Source organism: Populus euphratica, unplaced genomic scaffold (genome assembly GCF_000495115.2).
Source record: "Populus euphratica unplaced genomic scaffold, PopEup_1.0 scaffold250.1, whole genome shotgun sequence".
Classification (NCBI taxonomy): Eukaryota; Viridiplantae; Streptophyta; class Magnoliopsida; order Malpighiales; family Salicaceae; genus Populus; species Populus euphratica.
Window position 1 is genome coordinate 20768 of NW_011500005.1, and position 19112 is coordinate 39879.

The 19112-nt window shown below is 36.1% G+C and overlaps 2 protein-coding genes across 3 annotated transcripts; both read left to right on the forward strand.

The window, feature by feature from the left end:
• The first annotated feature begins 529 nt into the window (after positions 1-529).
• Positions 530-1186, forward strand: LOC105141156 (uncharacterized). The gene is made up of 2 exons (XM_011048291.1): positions 530-611; positions 711-1186. Exons 1-2 carry the CDS (start codon positions 530-532, stop codon positions 1184-1186), a joined length of 558 nt encoding a protein of 185 aa, XP_011046593.1.
• A 2669-nt stretch (positions 1187-3855) lies between these two features.
• On the forward strand, positions 3856-17844 carry LOC105141071 (ATP-dependent RNA helicase DHX36-like). Of its 2 annotated transcripts, none has more exons than XM_011048161.1 (19): positions 3856-4272; positions 4555-4709; positions 4828-4915; positions 5016-5252; positions 5429-5524; positions 5817-6005; positions 6139-6309; positions 6413-6520; positions 7057-7227; positions 7701-7973; positions 8439-8633; positions 9081-9284; positions 9929-9998; positions 10116-10264; positions 10448-10756; positions 10846-10905; positions 11245-11397; positions 11488-11598; positions 17080-17844. In XM_011048161.1, the coding sequence occupies exons 1-19, from the start codon at positions 4027-4029 to the stop codon at positions 17548-17550; spliced, it is 3456 nt and encodes a 1151-aa protein (XP_011046463.1). In that variant the 5' UTR covers positions 3856-4026; the 3' UTR covers positions 17551-17844. The 2 variants fall into 2 exon arrangements, with proteins under 2 accessions (XP_011046463.1, XP_011046462.1); XM_011048160.1 differs by having other exon boundaries at positions 6139-6298; positions 6390-6520.
• The last annotated feature ends 1268 nt before the right edge of the window (positions 17845-19112 follow it).

The following is a 19112-nucleotide window of genomic DNA, read 5'->3' on the forward strand; positions in this document are numbered from 1 at the left end:
ACAGGGGCGGAGCAAGAAAAAAAAACTAAAGGGGTCAAATTAAAAATTAAGAGAAATAAAGTTAAATTTTTAATTATTTTTATAATATTTACAAGGGAGGGGGCTGGGAAAAAAATTTCCTGCAGTGACCGGGCCCTGCCAGCCCCCCACCTCCGCCACTGGTCTTTTATTTCCTGCAGTGGCCGGGCCCTGCCAGCCCCCCACCTCCGCCACTGGTCTTTTTAAAATGTATATACAGTTAAACCACCTATGTAAATTAATATATTTGGGACCATAATTTTTTTTAATTAATGAGATACTATTTAAACTTTAACTTTAATTCGGAACTAATTAAAAAAATTATTTAAGCAAGATTATTAACTTAAGATTATACTGTACACTGCTGCGCGGACTGGTCCTACAGAATCGCAGGCCACGACAAGCCAAAAGGCTGCTAGCCTTCAAGAAACTAGAGACGAGCGGAAGTGTCAAAAGAATGAAGAGACTGCAAACATTGCTGATGACAAAGAAACTACCGAAGGGTTAGGTAATGGTAGTGTTCAACCAGAGGCCAACAAGAATGAATGAAGAACATCTAAAAGAAATGAAAGACTTGGCTACAGCCAGAACCTGTATCGGATGGTGTTAAGTGGGCACTGAACGAAGAAGAAAGCGCTTTATTATAGTTGAAGCTTAGGTTAAGAAAACAGAATCCCTTTTTTATTTTGCAGATTTCCAGGACGGCCAAGTGAAGATTATTCCTTTGCCTTCCTCCCAGGCCATTCGAGTTCTTGCAGAACGACCCCATGCTAGTAATAGGAGTTGGTTCAATCAAGATTTTCCCGTTCCGGAAAATTGTAATGTGAATAAAACACAGGTTAGGTTCCAGGCTGGAGTTTTCATCATTGAAGTTCTAAAAGCAACCACCAGACAACCTTGTCCTGAAGAAGAAACCACAGATACCGACGAGGCTCCAATCCGTCCAAACTTAAGCATTGGTGAGGAAGGAGGTCAGGAAAAGAGTACGACTTCTCAATTCTCAGAAAAAGCAACAACTCAGCCAAATCCACGAGAGGGTATAGAAGAACCTGCAAGCATCAAAATAGAGAAGAAGCAACTCTACCGAAAGATACTTCGACCACACAAAAAAGAAGTTATCAATGAAGAATCAGAAATGAAAGATTCCGAAGCTCTAAGCCCTCTATAAGACAAAAGCAAACCAATAGTTCAAAAGGGCGAAGATGAAGCTCCTTGATTCAAAAGCTAATTCTTCATTGGAAATACCTAATAATGAATGTATATTAGAGGTGAAAGAAGCAGGCGATTGATTGCGGTGCATGCTATATTATTCTACAATATCAATACCAATTTAGAAAGTACAATACTTAGATTGAAGAGGTCCATATATACACAAATGCATTAGGACTGATCAATCAATAAGAACAAGATAAGAAAAAAATATTTTATTTACATGTTTTCATGTGATCATGCGTTGCTCTTTTGGATTAGATCATGGCTGCAGATATGGTAGCTGTGGATTTATTTACTTTTTAACACCAAATTGTTTGAAAGAATCCAAGTTTAAAAGCTCCCTTCATTCTCTCAAGAAAAACATCTTTCAGATGTGAAGATTAAGTTTAAATGCTTAGAATTTGAAACTACAATTCAATTATTCAACAAACTTGGAAAGATTTTGATGGGATTTTTATGCTTCTGCAGGCTAATTACAGCAATCTTGAATTTACTTGAGTGAATTTTTTTAATTCAGAGTTCAATGGAAAGACTAAATGTCAAAGATACAAAAGAAACCTTCCTTCATTTGTGAAGAAGGCCATGCCTTATAATGGCCAAGGGATAGTTAAACCAATTCACAAAAGCAAAAGCACCAAATGGTCTTGCTGTTAAGAAAACTCAGAACCAACTTGCAATATATAAATACAAACAGGAACATATTACCCAAATACAGATTAATGGCAAAATTTCCTCCGTCTTCAAGAGGTAGATACAAAGTTATCCGTCTAGTGGATACAATCCTTTCCATGGCCGCCAGCCTATACGCAGCATCACCTCTCAAAATGTTCAATCCAATTTTCAGCCTAAAACAGAATGGAAGGAAGAAGATGCAGCTCTAGTTTTACTTCTACATCTTCCTGGTAACCTTCCGATTATCTAGGCTAATCCCCTTTTTTGCTTTCAAATTCAGCTTTATATTTTCATGCAGGCTTCGTTCGAGCATATAATGTATGTCCACCTTTCCTTTACCTTGAAAAGGTGTCAATTTGAGGTTCACTATGCGGGTTTCTTGAAAGAGCATGTAAGAATCTTGATAGCCGATAAGTAATATCAGAGTTCATGGAGAACGTATGCTCACAAATAACATACGCAGTCGCTTTAATACAGGTTACAACATTCCTAAAAATTGTAACCCGAGCCAAATGAAATCGGAGTGTTCTGGTGGGATTCTAACCATCAGGATTCCGAGAATCATTCCTGCTGTACAAAGAACTGGTCCTAGAGAATTAGAGGCTGAAATAAGCCAGGAGGGTCCTAGGCCTCAAGACACAACATCCTTTGTCAGAAAAGAAACAGAAGGGAAAGTTGTAGAAGCTCTAAGCCCTCAAAAGACCGCCGGCGAATCGGTATCTCAAAAGGGCCATGATGAATCTCCTCAAAAAGCTAATTTATTGTCTCATACCACAAAAGAATTATATGAGAAGACTGCAGGGCTAGATGGTGAAAAAGTTGACGAAAATGTCACCGAAAAGAAAGAAAAGAATGAAGCATACGGGAAGCTATCGAAGAGAAATTAAGTAATTGAAATGGTTTTGGTGAAAGAAGACGAGAAAGGTACTGAGGAATCAAAGATTGCTGAAAGTATTGTCCTAGTGATGAAACAGGGAGTATAACAAGGATATTTCCAAGGAATTTATAAAGAACATGGAAAATGTGATGAATATTTATGTTGGAGCGTTAGTGATTATGGCACTTGGTGCACACTTGTATACTATCTTCAGCTCATCTAAGAAAATCCAAAGCTAGGCTTTCAACAACAAATTGTATCATTGTTATTAAAATATACTCAACGGGCAGGTGATGAGTTGATATATAACTCACCGACTCAGGACTTTATTTGCGTTTGGTTTTAAATTAAATGAGATAAAAATTAATTTAATCAAACTTTATCAATTTAGTAAATTAATATGTAATTTAATTTAATTTAAAAAAAAAAGATTTTATTTTAATCTTTTTAAATAATATTATTTTAAATTAAACCGAGTTAAATTCAATTTGAAACATCAAAATGCTATAATCATAATATGTCAATATCAATAATAAATTTAAAAATGCTTTATTACTTGATTCCTTAATTTTGAAACTTGGAATCAGCATGGAGTGATTTATTTTCTGAGTACACATAAAGATGGAGAGTTGTGTTTTTATGATCGAAAAGAGAGAGATTTTTTTTTAACATATAAACTGATCTAAAATTATTCTTTAATTTAAAAATTAAAATTAAAAAGAAGAATTCAATACCTGATAATTTTAGAACAGCAGTGCTTCGTTTTGGATTTGAGGACCCTATTGAAACCATAGGTGTGTTTGGGACTATACTTGCAATTTTATTAATTATATCCCAGTACCACATGTCTTTGACATTTATCAATTGGGTCCATTCATCAATTTTTATTAATTTTTTCATTAAATGTTTTCCAAAACAGTTGTTTTGACATCATAAATACGTGCAGATGAGACGGAAAGCATGTACAAAAATCGACGAGAGGACCAGATTGAAGTAATATTTGTTTTCATACTCAATAGAGAGAATGTATACATTATAGGTACTAAACTGAAGTATCGGAAAATTAAAAGCCATGCCCTTCTTCCACTAAATTCCCCTAGCTAGCCAGTATCTCTACCCCTCTCTGCCTCTACTTCTCTCTACTGGACTGGGGATTTATAGGGTACCTTCAAATGCTTTGTATTGCATTTGAATCTTTGATAATACACAGAAAGCAATGAGTTTGCTTTGTTGTTATCATTTAGAATATGCAAAATTCAAAGCTAATACTAAGAAGTTTTCTTCTGGGATCTTGCTGCACCTCCACCAAGAAGAAGTCAGTTTCCAATACCATCTTCAGCAATAAAAACAACAACCCTTTATTTGTTTTGCCTTTGCTTATCCTGAATTCTAATGAAACCAGCTTTTCAGTCTCCAAAAGGCGTGGTTTTTGCGGGTATGCAGTAGAGCAGTTCTCTGATGATGAGTATGGGTGTGATTTTGAAAGCCACAAGGTCTGTTTTCTTTAGTATATCATTCTATTTATTATTTTATGAATGTAAAGTTTTTTTTTTGGTGTAAAAGATTGGGATTTTAACGCGTAAATGGTGATAAATTAACTAGAAATGAAAAGTTCTGTGAATATTTTTACTGATTGTGGAATGAATGTGATGGTTTTAATGCTTTGTGCGAGAGTTAGTGGCAATTGATTTGTTGTGTATGTAAACTGATTGATTTTACTGTGAAGAAGTTAGGAAATTTGGTGTTCTAAGATGGGGTTTTGTTATTAATTGTAGGCTTCTTCGTCGGTGGCCAATGTTGATGAATGGAAATGGAAACTCAGTTTACTATTGCGTAGTGAAACAGACCAAGAGATTGTTTCTAAAGATAGAAAAGACAGGAGGGACTATGAGCAGATATCAAATCTTGCTACAAGAATGGGACTTTATAGGTAATGCGGGCTGGCCTTGCGTTTGTTGTAAGTACTTTCGTTTTGTGTTCCCATTATTGATTGAGATTTTGAAATGATGTATAGAAGCCTAATACTTTGTGGTTTGTTGTTTTATTAGTGAACTATATGGAAAAGTGGTGGTTGCAAGCAAGGTTCCTCTACCTAACTACAGGTCTGATTTGGATGATAAGCGGCCACAAAGGGAGGTAATGATATTTAAAGATCTTCAAATGCATTTGTATGGATGCTAGTTCTAGATATTTTGTCAGTTTGGCAGGTTGAAATTTTAGTTTTTCATTCATGCAGGTGGTTATCCCACTAAGTTTGCAAAGGAGGGTTGAGGGTTTACTTCAGGAGCATCTTGATAGAGCTCAATTGAAGGCTGAAAATGTTGGTGGTAGTGCAGATGATGCCATGTCCACCGATCAGACTGGAGATATAAGTTTAGATGAGAATAAGGATTCTTTCCCAGACCATTCTGTGATGGAAAGGATTCTTCAGAGGAGGAGTTTGCGGATGCGTAACATGCAAAGAGCTTGGCAGGCATGATTCTCATTTTATCTTGTTATTATTATCTTTTTCTCTGTTAAGATTCTTTGGGAAGGTGTCCATAGCATTTTAGGCAGCTAAACAATACTGCATGTTTGTAGGAGCAGGGATGATGAAAACCACGTGTCTCATTCTGATTATGTTCTGTATTTATTTTCTTTGGTTCACAGGAATCACCTGAGGGCAGAAAAATGATGGACTTCAGGAAATCTCTACCGGCTTTCAAAGAAAAGGAGATGTTACTCCAAGCAATAGCAAGGAATCAGGTCTGAATATATGACTCATTGGCTCGTTTCCAGCTAATATCTCAAAGATTGTTTAATGTTGGTTAAAAAAATCCTTTTCGTTGCTTTTGATCTCCATAGGTTTGATATCTTCATTCAATTTGTCAATATTTGTTTTCATTTAACCTTTGTTCAGTTTGTCTTTAATTGTTGCACTTGTTTATCAAATGGCTCAGCCATCAAGCAGAAAAAGAAACTTTTGATGGCTATGAAATATGAATAGAAGATATCTACCTTCCCTAAATTTATTCTTAATGAGATGTCTTATTGGTAGGTCATAGTAATATCTGGAGAGACTGGATGTGGTAAAACCACTCAACTCCCTCAATATATTCTGGAGTCAGAAATAGAATCTGGGCGTGGAGCATCCTGTAGCATAATTTGCACTCAGCCTCGAAGAATATCTGCTATGTCTGTTGCAGATAGAGTATCTGCAGAGAGAGGAGAGCCTCTTGGTGAAGCAGTGAGCATTCTTTCCCTTAATAAATTAACATATGGCACACTCATAGATTAGATTTGTTAATGCGATAGTCTTTTTTTTTCAATTGAAATTTTTTTTATTCTTGCTGCTATACCACAACAGAATTTTTTGTTAGGTTGGTTATAAAGTTCGACTAGAGGGTGTGAAAGGAAAAAACACCCATCTGCTTTTTTGTACTAGTGGAATTTTACTCCGACGCCTGTTAAGTGACCACAACTTGAACGGCATAACCCATGTTTTTGTTGATGAAATTCATGAGCGAGGCATGAATGAAGGTAACTTCCTTGTAAGTTTAGCTCATTGGCTATTTTTCATAGAAGGCTGTCCTACCTTCTTCTTTTCTGTCTTACATTTTATCTGTAACAGACTTCCTATTGATTGTGCTCAAGGATCTTCTTCCACGTCGTCAAGACTTGAGATTGATTTTAATGAGTGCTACTTTGAATGCGGAACTCTTTTCCAATTATTTTGGAGGAGCACCTACTATTCATATTCCGGTGAGCTATAACCTGAATTTGTTCTTACTATACACTTATTTATTGGTTATTAAAGTGTCCTGGTGTTGATGGAGTAGTAATATGTGAGCATCAATTGTTTAAACAAACAGTTTCATTTTTTTCCCGGTATCCCCTGGCTTTGAATCAGAAATTGTAATTTACACTGGCTCTTCATTCTGTCTTCAAGTGATTCTAGCTATGGTGGTTTTTGAGATTAGTTTTTAACACCAAAAATTGCGTGAGAAAAATATGCAGTGTGTAACTGAAATAGGGCTGGTGCATGAAAGCAGAAGAGCTTTAAAACCATACTTACAGCTGGTAAACTTGAGAAAACATGCATTTGCATGTTAAAGATTCTATTATAACATTGCATATGTTTCAATTTTGATGAAGCCCATCCAAAAGCATAGCATCCTCTAATGTGGGCACATGGTTTCTAAATTGTTGCTTCTGGTTATTCAGAAATGAAATGTCTCAATGCTCTGTAGATATAGATTGCACCATGAGGTACTCAAACCATTCATTTATTTTATCAGGGCTTTACATATCCAGTGAGGGCACAATTTTTAGAAGATGTACTAGAAATGACTGGATATAAGTTGACTTCTTTCAATCAAATTGATGATTATGGCCAAGAGAAAATGTGGAAAACACAGAGGCAGCTGGTACAGCGGAAAAGGAAAAACCAGATCACCACTCTTGTTGAGGTAGGACTACTTCCTCTGTAGGACTTCTCATTTATTATTATTATTATTATTATTATTATTATTATTATTTGTTTTTTGTTTCTTCTTTGAGACTTAAAACATGAAGTAAAATTTCCAAAATTCCTCAATTTTTCACATGCTAATAGCTTGCTGGATGATTTGTGTGATACTATTGCTGAATATCTTCCACTTCCTCTTCCCGCCCCTTCCTTTCATTCTGTTTTGTTTTCTGGCCTTGGTGATTGTTGATTTCAGAATCAACTTTGCATCTCAGTTGAACATTTTGGAATATAAGGACATTTTAAGGGCCTTAAACACTTTGTCATGGAGAAACTGTTGTGCTGTCCAATTTGGTCTTGGTATTACCCTTAAAAAGAAAAACATCATCTGGTCTTTTCTTCATAACTCTCTCTCTACAGCACATGCAAATTCTAATTTATTTGGAAATTGTGGTTCTTCTTGTTGGTGGACAGGATGCTCTTAATAAATCAAGTTTTGAGAATTATAGTTCCAGAGCACGTGACTCTCTGGCACACTGGATGCCTGATTGCATAGGATTTAACCTTATTGAAGCAGTTTTGTGTCATATATGTCGGAAGGAAAGACCAGGTGCTGTCTTAGTGTTCATGACTGGTTGGGAGGATATTAGCTCTTTGAGGGATCAACTTAAAGCTCATCCTCTTCTTGGTGATCCTAACAGAGTTCTGCTTGTAACTTGCCATGGTTCTATGGCAACCTCTGAACAGGTAATCTTATAATTTTTATGTTAAATCTTTTAAGGTTATTTGAATGGAAATGCAATTCTAAAAGCCTCCCCTGTTCTGGTCAAGGTTAGACATATCTGGATACTAGAATAAGTTGTAATTTCCACTTGGAAGGGAGCATTTCTCTTCCCTGAGTCTAACTCATCGAGCAAACAACTTAATGCAGATATGACACTAAAGGCACCTTTACTAGTTAAACAAAATATTGATGCAGTGGACCATGCAAGCGACCAGAAGTGGTTATAATCCATGATGTTGTAGGATACTTGTGCCCATTAATAATTAGCATCTAACATATGCAATTATAACATCCATTAACCTTCCAGGTTAGACTATAACAGTAGGTGGTTTAATAACAACAGTGAAGGCGAGGATGCTCTCTGCATGTCATTTGGTGCATTGATTTCATGTCATATTTCTTATCATCTTCTCCTTTACTCTATGCAGAAACTGATATTTGAGAAACCTCCTCCTAATGTACGTAAAATAGTTCTTGCAACAAACATGGCAGAGGCAAGTATTACGATCAATGATATAGTTTTTGTTGTGGATTGTGGGAAAGCAAAAGAGACCACTTATGATGCTTTAAACAATACGCCCTGCCTGCTACCTTCTTGGATATCAAAAGCATCTGCACGACAAGTAAGCTTGCTTTGGCATCATTTGGATTTGTTATTTCAGGTTTATTGCTAAGTTGCATCCTTCAAAGTGTAAAAGGGAATAAACTTTTACGCAATTCTCTTTTCATTTAACATTCATGCTTTGACTGTTTCTGAGATCATTGACATATAAAGATTTCTGTACTTGATCACCCTTTTTTCTTAGTGTGTATGGAATGCCTGTCTATATGGTATTGGCGGAATTCTTTCTACAAGAAACATAATTGGTTATGCTTAAGGGTTTGTGCAACTTCAGATGCTTTCACCAATGTTTAAGATACACTGTTGACACATGTTATCATGCCTAACTGGACTGATATGATTTTATTGGAATCTGTTACAGTCTTCTGTGCTTAATCTTGATCTTTGCCTTTTTCTTAGTCTCCTTTCATATGTGAAATGTTCTTCTTTGGCTATGCCTGTGTTGCAGAGAAAGGGTAGGGCTGGCCGAGTGCAGCCAGGGGAATGTTACCACCTATACCCAAGATGCGTTTATGAAGCTTTTGCTGAATATCAACTTCCTGAACTTTTGAGGACTCCCCTCAACTCTCTTTGCTTGCAAATAAAGAGTTTGCAGGTTGGAAGCATAGGGGAATTCTTGTCAGCTGCTCTCCAGCCACCAGAATCATTGGCTGTAAGTGTTGTCACAGAACAAATTTTTAGGTCCGTGTTAACCAATGAATGTTGGCCTGTATTTCTGCTTTGAAACTTTATCGCCAATCTTTAATGGTTAGAATGAACTTCAAGTAAAGGGGGTCTACCAAGGGAGACATCTTACAACTGATGACAGCATCTCCCAATAGAGGATGTCGTACTCCAATTGATTAATTATTTCTCACATTCAATTTCCTCAACAACATTTGCTTACCCAACCTATTTGAGGGTAATTGTGACCACCTGCTTTTTCACCTTCAAAAATCTCATGTGTAAATTGTACAGCACCTGGTTTCTGATCCTACAATCATTTTAGAAATTGTTTAGTTGTATCTGTCTATGATTGTTGTAGAAAGTTATCCATTAAGTAGAACATCTGTACATCATTACTGAAATTATACAGGGGAAAAATGGATGAGCATTGCTTTCCTTTTATATCTATATCATCCATGTTCTTTCATGCATAAATTAATGTTATGAACTGCAAAAGAGCATGCAATCTGCATGCATATCTTAAGGGCTTCCACTTTTCCATCTTGTAATTTTATAAGTTTCAATGATGCCATAATTTCCTACCTCATTTCTTAGTCTATTGCACAAATCAACAAGTTAAATGGATGACAGGTTCAAAATGCCATTGGTTTTCTGAAGATGATTGGAGCATTGGATGAGAAGGAGAATCTGACAAACCTTGGTCAGTTTGCTAATTCTTACAGATGAGAAGAACTCTACTATTTATATTCTAGTTCTTAGTAATGTTGTTTTTTTTTTTTCTCGTTAGTAAACTCCCCCTCCTTTTTTTGTCAACCAGGGACGTATTTGACAATGCTTCCAGTAGATCCGAAGCTGGGTAAAATGTTAATAATGGGCGCTATCTTTCATTGCTTTGATCCTGTGTTAACAATAGTGTCCGGGCTCAGTGTCAGGGATCCTTTCCTTCTGCCACAGGACAAAAAGGATGTGAGTACAGTGCATTAAGCATTTTCTTTGGCTCCATTGAATCTTGTTATTGATTGATGTACCTTTGAAGCTGTATAAGTCAGCATTTGGAGCATTTTCCTGTACATTTGAGTTTTATGCTTCCAAATCTAGATTTCCTGCTTTGGCTTTATTTTCATCTGAACTATTCTATCTTTGGTTTAGTTAGCTGGGACAGCAAAATCTAGATTTTCTGCAAAAGACTACAGTGATCATATGGCTCTTGTCCGTGCATATGAAGGATGGAAAGAAGCTGAAAGAGAAGGGTCAGCATATGAGTATTGCTGGAGAAATTTCCTATCTGCACAAACTTTGCAGGCCATCCATTCTCTGAGGAAGCAGTTTAGCTTCATTTTAAAAGATACCGGCTTAGTAGAAGAAGATGCAAGCAACAACAACAAATTAAGTCACAACCAATCATTGGTTCGTGCAATTATATGCTCTGGCCTCTATCCTGGAATTGCATCAGTGGTGGTAATGTCCCCCTGCTTCAAATGCACATCCTGTGTTTCATCATGAAATTTGATAGCTGACACAGTTTGCTCTTTCTTCTTCACATGCAGCATAGAGAAACATCCATGTCTTTCAAAACAATGGATGATGGCCAAGTTTTTCTATATGCTGTAAGTGAAAAACTGAAACTTTTTCACTTAACTAGACCTTTTTAACTTTTGGTAATGATGCATGATTTGATGCATAAATTCTGAATTTGAGTTATCTAGCTCATAAGCTCACTTTGCTATAATCTCAGTTATCTGTGTGTGTATTCTTTACTGTTAACTGGGTAGTTCTTGAAACGTGAAAGATATGAAATTAGAAAAATTGTAGATTCTTGCCCAGGCTCTATATATGCATGGATGTTTATGTGTGCGTGCTATATCTTGCCTTCTTGTCATCATTATATAAAAGTTTCTTATATTCTCCCCTAATAATATTTGATAATGATGATGGTTCTGCTTCAGAATTCTGTGAATGCACATTATGAAACAATTCCTTATCCATGGCTGGTCTTTGGTGAAAAAGTAAAGGTCAACACAGTTTTCATACGTGATTCCACTGGTGTATCTGATTCAATACTGATCCTTTTTGGTGGTGCCCTTGCTTGTGGGGTACAGGTAATTCTTTACCCTTTCAATAGATATTTATGGCACTTATTGCCTGTTGAACTTGCAGAGTTTTATAATCAATAAATTTCTTGTGTTCAGGCTGGACATCTGAAAATGTTGGATGGATATATTGATTTCTTCATGGATCATAATTTGGCAGAGTGCTTCTTGAAGCTTAAAGAAGAACTTGATAAGCTCCTTCAGAAGAAGGTGAGTTGGAAAAGATTATCACTATAAAGAACGTAAATTTGTGTTCCACTAGTCAACTATGACAAGATAATATAAGAGAAATTCTGAAATGTTTTGTGTATCTTTGACTAAGAGAGTTACAATATATATATATACACACACATCAAGAATGATCAAATCCCTTAATTCTAGGGTCTAATAAACATAATCAGATTCCTTAATTTTAGGCCTAGACAATAATGAAAATCTTAGAGAGATAATCAAGGGACATACAGCTATGAAAGAAACTAAATAAGGAAAGAAGAATATAATATACAGCTATGAAAGAAATTAACTAAGGAAAGAAGAATATATTGATATCAACCCTAAAATTGATGCGGGTAGGTCTAACAGCATCAATTTGCTATTGAGAAACTTATGTCATTGGCGTGTCAAAGCTTTTGTAAAGGCATCGGCTATTTGAAGATCAGTATTAAGATGAGGAAGAGTGATAACCCCTCGAGTAAAGGCCTCCCTAATGTAATGACAGTCTATCTCTATGTGCTTTGTGCGTTCATGATATACCGGATTTGCAGCTATTTGAATAGCACTAGTATTATCACCATGAAGTGGAGTAGGATCAGTTGGAGGGAACCTAAGTTCAAAAATAAGACCATGTAACCACATAATTTCAGAACAAGCAACAAGCATGGCTCTATACTCAACCTCTGTAATAGATTTAGAGACACGGTCCTGCTTCTTACACTTCCAATAAATCAAGGCATCTCCAAGAAAAATGCACCAGCCTGTGATAAACTTCCTAGTATCCGAGCAGCCAGCCCAATCTGCATCACTATATGAAGTCAAATTAAGAGTAGATTATCTAGGAAAAAACAACCCACGAGAAGGTGACCCAATTAAGTATCTAATAATACGAGGAATTGCCAAGATGAAGATGTCGAGGTGCCTGCATAAATTTGCTAACTATATGGATAATATATGAGATATCAGGCCTTGTAATAGTTAGGTAGATAAGACTACCAACAAGTTGCCTATATAAAAAAGGATCAGGTAAAAGCTCGTCTTCATCTTTTCGGTATCTCACATTCACCTCTATTGGCGTATCAATAGTAGTAGCATCCTTTATACCAGCTAGCTCAATGAGATCCTGGATATATTTATGTTGATTTAAGAACAAACCATGATCTTTAGAGTGAACTTCCAGCCTCAAAAAATATGTGAGATATCCAAGATCTTTCATTTGAAATGTACTATGCAGTATATGTTGAAGCTTTATAATCAGCCCAATGCCATTACCAGAGATGATAATATCGTTGACATAGACTAAGAGAAATACCATACTAGTGGTGGTCTTGCAAAAGAAGAGTTATGAATCATATTGACTTTGTGTGGAGGAGAAGGTGAGAAAAGTGTTGCGAAACTTCTCAAATCAGGCTGTAGGTGCCTGTTTCAACCCATACAAAGAGCGTCTTAGCTTGCAAACTTCATCAGAAGTCGTTGTGGACATGCCAGGTGGAAGTTTTGTGTAAATCTCTTCCTTAAGATCCTCATGTAAGAAGGAATTTTTTATATCCATCTGATGTAAAGGCCAAGCTTTAGAGGTTGCAATAGCAAAAATTGTTCTCACCGTCGTCATCTTAGCAACTGTTGCAAATGTTTCTTCATAGTTAAAGCCATATTCTTGCTTATTGTCAAGAGCAACCAATCGAGTTTTGTATCTATCCAAAGAGCCATCAAACTTGAGTTTCACAATATAAACTCATTTACTACCAATGGGCTTAACATGTGGAGGACAAAAAATAATGTCCCAAGTATGATTTGCCTCAAGTGCTTGAAGTTCTGCCTCCGTTGCTTGTTGTCAGTATTCATGTTCTCTAGCCTATTTATAACAAGTAAGAATGGAAATAGAAGACAGAGTAATGGGCATGGCCATAGGAGTTGAAAAACCATAACTTTTATGAGATTTGTGAGGTCTAGAGCTTTTACGAAGAGGAGGTGGATCATAGAAAGTGGGGAGAATAGGATCAGATGCTGCAGGAAGATGTGAAGGAACCTTAGTGAGACTTGTAGAACGATTAGAAGTAGGAGGATTGTGTCTATGATAAATATAATCAGGTTTAAACCTTTGTGCTAGTGGTTGTGACTTAGGAAAATATGGTAAAACAGATAAAGAAGGAAGTGTTAGAGTCTGTTATGTGTGAAAAAAGGGCTGATTTTCAAAAAATATGACATTCCTAGATACATGAGTTCGACGTGCATGTGGATCATAACAAAGAAATCCTTTTCGGGTACTAGCATATCCTAAGAAAGCTCACTTGATAAATTGGGCAATAAGTTTATTTCTCTCATATGCAGGAAAGTCAGCATATCCTAAGAAAGCTCATTTGATAAATTGGGCAGTAAGTTTATTTCTCTCATATGCAGGAAAGTGAACAAAACAAACACATCCAAAAATATAAAGATTGGAATAATTTGGTGCATGTCTAAACAAACAAAAGTAGTGAGAATCATTGTTCAAGTTGGGAGATGGTAATCGATTAATCAAATAAATAGTAGTACAGAAAGCTTCACACCAAAAATAAGAAGGAACACATGACTCAATTAGAAGAGTTCGAACAACATCAAGAAGATGAAGATTCTTTTTTTCAGCCACATTATTTGTTGTGGGGTGAAAGGACAAGAATGTTGTGATATGATCCCAAGACTTTGAAGAAAAAATTAACATTCATCTGACATATATTCAACATGTGAATCAGATTGTATAATTTTGATTTTGACAGAAAATTGTGTTTTAACTAAGGCAAGAAAGGCTTTAAATATAGAGAAGACCTCACTTTTAGATCGAAGAAAATGTACTCAAGTAAAGCGAGTGAAATTATCTATAAATGTAACAAAGTATTTGTAATGTTCATGAGAAATTACAGGTGCAATACCTTATACATCAATATGCACGATTTCAAAAGGTATGGTGATGCAGGGTTTATGCAATGGAAAAGGAAACGTTTTGTTTTTACCAAGTTTGCAAGATGCACAATCAACAATATCATTATTAGAAGAAGTCGAATTTTTATTTTTAAGTAAACCAAATTTAAACAAGACTCGAAGTACATCAAAATTAGGGTGTACATCTAAATTAAGGTGTCCTAAACGTCCATGCCATACCTAATTATCACATTGAACTACATTACATGCAACATAATTTGACACAAGAGAGGGAGATAGAAGCAAGGGAAATAGGCATCCCACTTTAGGTCCATTCGCGATCATCTTCCCAGACACTTGATCCTGCACAAGACAACCAGATTTTGAAAAATGAACATCACAATTGTTGTCAACTAATTGGCCAATAGATATAAGATTAGTGGATAGCTTAGGAGACACAAAACAGTATTCAAAAGGGCTGAAATATCACCAACAGCTATGATAGACAAAGGATTGCTATCAGCAATACGAATATGAAGATTTTCTTTACATTTTTTTACATTATTTAAAGGTAAGGCAGTGTTGGTCATGTGATTGGAAGCAGAAAAATCAAAATATCAAGGCTTGAGAATAGAATTTCGGTTACCTGAAAAGCCTAAAGCAGAAAGGGCAGAAACTATCATTTGTTGGACCATTTCAGGAGTAATAGAAGATTGACCAGGATTGGGAGCATTTGAGGAACCAACTGAGATATTATAGGCAGTTTCAGATTTCTTTGGAGGTCAGATGGAGCAATCTTTGATGATATGCCTTGTTTTCTTGCAATAATTGCAGAATTTTTTAGTACAAGTAGTGGCAATGTGGCCAAATCCTTTGTGACTATAGCACTGGATATTAGACATATCTCTACCTCCTTTAGATTTCCCTTGAACAGCGTGGGCAACAGGAATTGGAGTAGAATTTTGAGCTTTCTGCTCCAAGATAGCCTGTGTAATGATCCATTATTTTTCCCTGAAAAGCTCTCTTACACAAATATCCAAGAAAGAAACTGGTTCTCTATTTATCATGTTTTATCTGATTGTTTCAAATTCTCCCCTTAACTTGTCTCATGCACATTTTGGATAGCAATAAGTTCTTCAGGAGGTACACTTGCATACACAATATCTGTGTACTCAGCCCAAAGATCTACAAAGGAAGAGTAAAACTCTTATATTGACATACTGTCTTGACTGAGTTAACCCAGCTTGAGTTTCAATTGGAACCTCCATGCTGTATTGCTTTGGTTGTAAACTTTTTTCAGGTAATCCCACATTTCTCTAGAGGATTTGTAAGGCTTAAGATTGAGAAGCATGGAGTGTTCCATACTTCCAAGGATCCAAGACATAATCTGAGCATTCTTCACCTTCCATTTCACATATTTCTCCTCCTCCTTCTCACTGTTAGGTGCAGGATCTGTCCTAGCAATATGACCCTATAATTCCTTTCCCTTGACAAAAATCTGAAACTAGAAAGTGTAGGCAGAATAGTTCTTTCCAGTAAATTGAACAAGAAAATATTCTGATTGTTCTAGAGACATGATTTAACTAGAAACAAAAATCAAGAGATCAAGTCCAAGAAAAACAGAATAGAAGAACCAGACAAGGAACCAAACATGATGAATTGATTTCAGAGTTTTGGCTCTGATACCATGACAAGATAATATAAGAGAAATTCTGAAATGTTTTGTGTATCCTTCACTAAGAGAGTTATAATAAGAGAGTTACATCTACAATAATCAAATCCCTTAATTCTAAGGTCTAATAAACATAATTAAATCCTTTAATCCTAGGCCTAGACAATCATGAAAATCTTAGAGAGATAATCAAAGGACATACAGCTATGAAAGAAACTAAATAAGAAAAGAAGAATATATTAACAAACTAGTCATGCATAATCCGATTTTCTTATCTCCTGAGTTTCCACCTTTCATTACTAAAACAAAACACATCTCTTAATTCCATGATTTTCTTATCTCCTGAGTTTCCACCTTTCATTACTAAAACAAAACACATCTCTTAATTCCATGCTTGTTAAATGATGGATATTATCAAGCTATTAGAGTTTATGCTCATGCAGAAGTTACTGAGCATGCATCATCTATTTGTTCTCTTAAATCCTATGGCCACATTTTCCCCCCTCAGATTTTACCGATCCAGGATGCAGTAATGTAGTTGCACTTTTTCTAGTGTTTAGAATCATCTTAAGAAAACTTCAAGCAGCTATTTTCGTTGAGAGTCCCAAAAACTGTACTTGTCAAGAGTTGTTGGGAGACTGGTTGTTTTCAGATGTTGCAGTGCTCTTTATTTTGTTGCTGTGTTAATAAGCATATCTCTTTGGTGTGATGATATTGTTTTGGTAAATTTTTCAAGTTATTACAGAACTCTCTGTGGTATATGTAGAGTAACTCTGAGAAAGTATTGTTCTTTGATTTGACATATCCAAAATACACATATTGTTGTGGGTTTAACCTAAATGCCGGAAACCTGAAAAAGTTGTATTTAATCTGTTCCATTGAGTGATACTGAGTTTGATATGCTGCAGCTTCAAGATCCTAACCTTGACACACTTAAGGAAGGAAAATACCTCATGCTTGCTGTTCAAGGGCTGGTATCAGGAGATCAATGTGAAGGAAGATTTGTATTTGGTCGCGAAAGCAGGAAGCCTCATATAATTAATGATAATGACAGCTTTACAAAAGATGGAGCAAATCCGAAAAGTTTGCTACAAACACTACTGATGAGATCTGGACACTCCCCCCCAAAATACAAGACAAAGCACCTTAAGACAAATGAGTTTAGGGCACTGGTCGAATTCAAGGGAATGCAGTTTGTTGGGAAACCCAAGAGAAACAAGCAACTAGCAGAGGGGGATGCTGCTATTGAGGCACTGGCCTGGTTAACTCACACTTCCAACAACTATCAAAACGAGCATGACGATTCCCAACCTGATGTCACTGACAACATGCTGAAACTTCTCGGAAAACGCCGTAGATCAAAGCATCACTCTGGTTGACGATGGATTTGGATTCTTTTGAATGCAGATCTCTTGATGGCTGTCCAGCAACAAAGAGAGAGAAGCATCAAACATACAATCATTCTTGAATTTAGTGAATGGAAAAAATAATTTCCCCTTGGATCAGAAATATAAAAATATTAAGGTGCTGCCAGGAAGGTTATTGAGTCTCCCATTAGATTTTTTTAGTAATTCATTTGTGGGTTAGAGGAATGATGACTGAAATATCAATGAGATAATGTAATTTCTAGCCAAGATACAAACCATACAAGGCGAGAGTGGTCTCTACACATCTGGAAATGTTGTAAAATGTGTTGGCAATTCTCAGGTTTTTTATGTTCTTGAGAGCCCATCGACAATGCCAGTTTTCCAAGGATGAAAAAGAAAAGGGAAAAAAAATTCAGTCTCGTTGTTATTTTAAAATAAAATAAAATAAATTGCATGTATAAACAAGGGCGTAATTTATTATTGTTGTTGTGATTTATTATTGTTGTTGTTGTTGTTGTTATTTTGGTGTAACTTTTGAATTTGTCCTCAATCTGTCCAGATACAGTTACGTATCAACTATAAAAGGCTTGAAACCTTGCACTTATAAAGCTCCTGTACCGAACCAGTGGCCATTTGTTATGCTTCTCTTCACTTCCCGTCTTCCTCCTCCTCCTCTTCTCAAGATCTCTTCTTTTTCCTCTCAATTCACTCCACTTCTCTCCCCTTTACACATTTTCTTGACCGTTCCTTCCAGCCAAAACTCAACAAAAAGAACTAATGCTAGAAGCAGTAATAGCACTAACATGAGCATTGCTTATTTGAAGTATCGAGTAGTTGTGAAGGCACTCAATTCTTCTTCTGTAAATAGCAGGGAGCCCATGTTTCCTCTTTACAATGTCTTAATCACTGGTTCAACAGAAGTTCCTTTCTTTTCTTTCTTCTCTAGTTAAAGGTTTTTTTTCTCGAATTAAGGTCCCAATTAATCAAGTTAATGATTCTCTACTTCTTTCACAATCAAGTTCATTCTAAGTAAATCCGACTTGCAATGGTCTTAGTGGGGATATTTGATGTTAAGTTTATATGATTAATAGCCTGTTGTGCTAAATAACCCTCTTGACCCAAAGGCTTGAAATCGTGGGGCTTTGACATTTTGAGTTGATTTATTGAAAGAATATGAAGCTTGCAATTGATGTATCAAGTTGCTTGTATTTACTGTTGTTGACTGCAACCTTTGACAGCTGAACGGGTGGACCCTGCTGTTCAGAGCCTGACAGAAGAATTTTGGGGACAATGTTTGTAGTGAATCCAATGTTCACTCCTAATCTTTCTCAACAAATGCAGGCACAGACATGAGGATGAAAAAGATGTCTCTGACTTGGGAGTGGTTTTACTTAAAAATCATTGATGGAAGGCCAGTGGTGACCGAAAATGAAAGACCTGGTTGGTACTTGTACCTCTGCATCTGCACTACGCCTCCACTATTCCTATATTTGTAATGTCTGAAAACTAATTCTATCAATTTACTGATGATTCTTGTACATTTACAAGCAAGCATGACGGTTGACGATGTAATT

Bases quoted from the DNA above. Each gene is read 5' to 3' on its own strand.
- LOC105141156 (XM_011048291.1), top strand. From the start codon at position 530: ATGGTAGTGTTCAACCAGAGGCCAACAAGAATGAATGAAGAACATCTA. The intron at 612-710 runs GTATCGGATGGT...TTTATTTTGCAG, and splicing joins CTTGGCTACAGCCAGAACCT to ATTTCCAGGACGGCCAAGTG.
- LOC105141071 (XM_011048160.1), top strand. From the start codon at position 4,027: ATGCAAAATTCAAAGCTAATACTAAGAAGTTTTCTTCTGGGATCTTGC. The intron at 4,710-4,827 runs GTAATGCGGGCT...TTGTTTTATTAG, and splicing joins ACAAGAATGGGACTTTATAG to TGAACTATATGGAAAAGTGG. The intron at 10,757-10,845 runs GTAATGTCCCCC...CTTCACATGCAG, and splicing joins CTGGAATTGCATCAGTGGTG to CATAGAGAAACATCCATGTC.